The sequence below is a fragment of the Miscanthus floridulus genome, chromosome 8, assembly GCF_019320115.1.
Source record: "Miscanthus floridulus cultivar M001 chromosome 8, ASM1932011v1, whole genome shotgun sequence".
Taxonomy (NCBI): Eukaryota; Viridiplantae; Streptophyta; class Magnoliopsida; order Poales; family Poaceae; genus Miscanthus; species Miscanthus floridulus.
The window spans coordinates 96,438,144-96,441,026 of NC_089587.1; the positions used below are offsets into that span (position 1 = coordinate 96,438,144).

At 46.0% G+C, this 2,883-nt stretch overlaps 1 protein-coding gene across 1 annotated transcript; it reads right to left on the reverse strand.

The window, feature by feature from the left end:
- Nucleotides 1-591: 591 nt before the first annotated feature.
- Nucleotides 592-1,620, reverse strand: LOC136473010 (bZIP transcription factor TRAB1-like). The gene is made up of 2 exons (XM_066470709.1): nt 1,204-1,620; nt 592-1,030 (listed from the first exon to the last, which is right to left on the reverse strand). Exons 1-2 carry the CDS (start codon nt 1,501-1,503, stop codon nt 947-949), a joined length of 384 nt encoding a protein of 127 aa, XP_066326806.1. The 5' UTR covers nt 1,504-1,620; the 3' UTR covers nt 592-946.
- Between the last annotated feature and the right edge of the window lie 1,263 nt (nt 1,621-2,883).

The window sequence follows — 2,883 nt, forward strand, 5'->3', positions numbered from 1 at the left end:
TTTATTAAAATAATTGTCCTGCGTACCAATATATGTTTTCTTCACTAGTGTCCCCTTTCTAAGTGCTATGACTACTGCTCTGCTCCCCGAAAGGATTCATACCATCCGTACTTAAAGCAAACCTTAAGTTTCTTGCATCATTTGCAAACTGTAGCATTTCATTTTTATTTGGTGATAATTGTCCAATAGTTGACTAATTAGGCTCAAAACGTTCGTCTCGCAAAGTACAACCAAACTGTGCAATTAGTTTTTGATTTCATTAATATTTAGTACTCCATGTATGTACCGCAAATTTGATGTGACGGGGAATCTTCTTTTTATATATTGTCAGATTTGGATTTTAGGTAACTAAATACACCCTGCAACAACATTTTTTTGACAGAAGGTGTGCATGCGTACCTGTTTCGATGATAGATGCAACGCATGGGCGGTCCATTGATGACCACATGACCGTTTATTTTTAGTACTTGCACGTGAATCTAACGCTATTGGCGAGCACGCGAGCGCAATGGCCACCAGCCATGAGTGGGGACGACGAAGAAACGTAAAGGGTAGAGAACGAAAATGGGCAAACGAATATTTGCGGTCACAGGCAGCATCTCGCATTACAGTATCATTTCATGTCACAGTGCATTGTGGGGCGTGCACCCGGCCAGTCATTGCCAGTCCAGTCCGGACCCAGCTCTACCCTACTCCCCTGCCGCCGCCACAGTCCACACAGGCCAGCAGCCTCCATCCAATCATTCATCGGCGTCTTCCCCGAATCGCGGTGTGTTTGAGGAACCGGCGTTTACCATTTCTGTCCAGGTAGATGGGCAGAGCGAGCGACCACTCCTGTCCTCCGTTTCCATCATCCTTCTCCGCCGCCCCGGCCGCCGGCCGTACGGAAATGGCAACCACGCCTCTCCAAACCGGGACGAACGACCGGATGGATGCAACGCAGAGGCTAGGGTGGCGCAGAGGACGTCCTCCGCAGCAGCTGGGGAGCTCTTCTCGTCGCGGGCGCCGCCACCTCCGCGGCCTCCTTCAGCTGCGCGTGCAGATGCAGAGGGGCAAAGCAAATAAAATGAGCCAGCCACCCACACCTCTAAGAGTAAGAAATCAAATGCGGCTGGCTATACTGTTACTACGCTTCAGGCAAGAAAATGTTCCCTCCTCGCAGAGCTTCCTGAGCTCGTCGTTCTCGGCTTGGAGGAGGCTCACCTCCTTCTCTAGCTCGCTGACGTACGCGTGCCTGCGCGCGCGGGACCGCGCCGCCGACTCGCGGTTCTTCATCTTGCGCTCCCTGCGCCGGTCGCCGCCGCCGCCGCCGACGTGCAGCTGCAGCCCGGCGCGGCGCAGCACCTCCTGCTCCAGCGCGTGACGTGGTGGGAGCAAAGGACCCCGCGCCGCGCCGGAGATGGCGGCGGGGCAGAGGCATGCCGCGGCGCCGGCGTCGTCGTTGCCGCCGCCGCCGCCGCCCGCCGCACGCGCGAGCTGCTCGTCTCCTCGTTGTGGCTCCATGCTGGCAGCTGCTTCGGGTATTCTCCCTTGGGCTTCGTCTTCCTTGGCTGCGCTGCTGTGCTGTGCTGAAAGGGATGGATAGGGCCTGGCCAGGGGCTTCAGTTTACAGTCTGTTGTGTGTTTTTCTGCAAGAGCGGCCAGTGCGTTAAAGTAGCCGGAAACGCCAATGGGCAAATGGTGATACTCGATTTTCTTTAGTAGTCTGAGCCTCTCTGAGGAGTGGCGCATCACGATGATGATGTACTAGGTGGGTTAAGATATTATCTCTGCCCAAAAAAAAATCTATAGAAAAATATATCAAATTTCGTTTCTTGAGAACGCCAACGGTTAAGATATTCTACTCGCCCAATCCAAAATATATAAATCTCGTTTCTTGAGAAGTCAAATGATCTCAAATTTAATTAAATTTATAGAGAAATATTAACATTTATATTTTCAATTATATTTATTACGCAAACATATTTTATGGTTAGTCTAATACTCCCTCTATTCCAAATTATAACATGTTTTGGGATTTTCGAGACATATTGCTTTTATTATGTATCTAAGCAAAATATATATCTAGGTACATAGCAAAAACTATGTATTTAGAAATGCCAAAGCGTTTATAATTTGAAATGGAGGGAGTAATACTTATTACACATAATGAATATTAGTTAATAAGATTGACTTCTTAGGAAGGCGAAAGTTACATTTCTTTTGAGATGGAGGGTGTAGTTCGGTGGCGGTCAAATCATCTCACGCTAGCTTGGTTGATTTGATAAAAAATATCAATATTTATACCAAGTAAATACCACAAGATTTATCATTAAATATTTTTCAAAATAACTACTTCTTACTATACTTTTAATAAAAAATGGTTAAACTTTACAAAGTTTGACTAAGAGTAAAACTAGAATCATATCTTCTTCGGATGAAGGAAGTATTTATGATGCAAACCATATGGTATATCATCATACAATTGCTTTTGCAGCAATAGCAAGGCTGCGGCCCTCTACAAGAAAGAATCTCCTAGAAATTTTAACACACATTTGCAAGCATCAACTCAAGCAGTTTGCCTAATAAAACAACCCTCTTTCCCTGTATTCTATCTTAAAAGAGATTGAGAGGTAAAAACACTTCCCCCTTTCTCATCATCTTTTCTAATTTCTCCCTCTTAATACCCTTTGTTATCCTCTGTCTCCTCAAAAGAAACGGGAGCAGATCCTCTCCCCTTTCCTTTTTTTTATCTCTTGATCCTTTCATGCGTTCTCGAGATGCTTTCCCCGAAAACCCAAGTTTGATTTTGAAAATTGAGTGCCAGCCATGTGGACTAATGCTTTTATTAAGTATTTTTAGCTAGGGTCCACTTGATGGTGATGAGCAAGACATAGGAGGTGA

What these genes read in the sequence shown, in the direction of transcription:
- LOC136473010 (XM_066470709.1), bottom strand. Translation starts at nt 1,503, where the DNA reads ATGGAGCCACAACGAGGAGACGAGCAGCTCGCGCGTGCGGCGGGCGGC. An exon ending in TCAGCGAGCTAGAGAAGGAG is followed by an intron (nt 1,031 to 1,203) that starts GTGAGCCTCCTC and finishes CTGCACGCGCAG; the next exon opens with CTGAAGGAGGCCGCGGAGGT.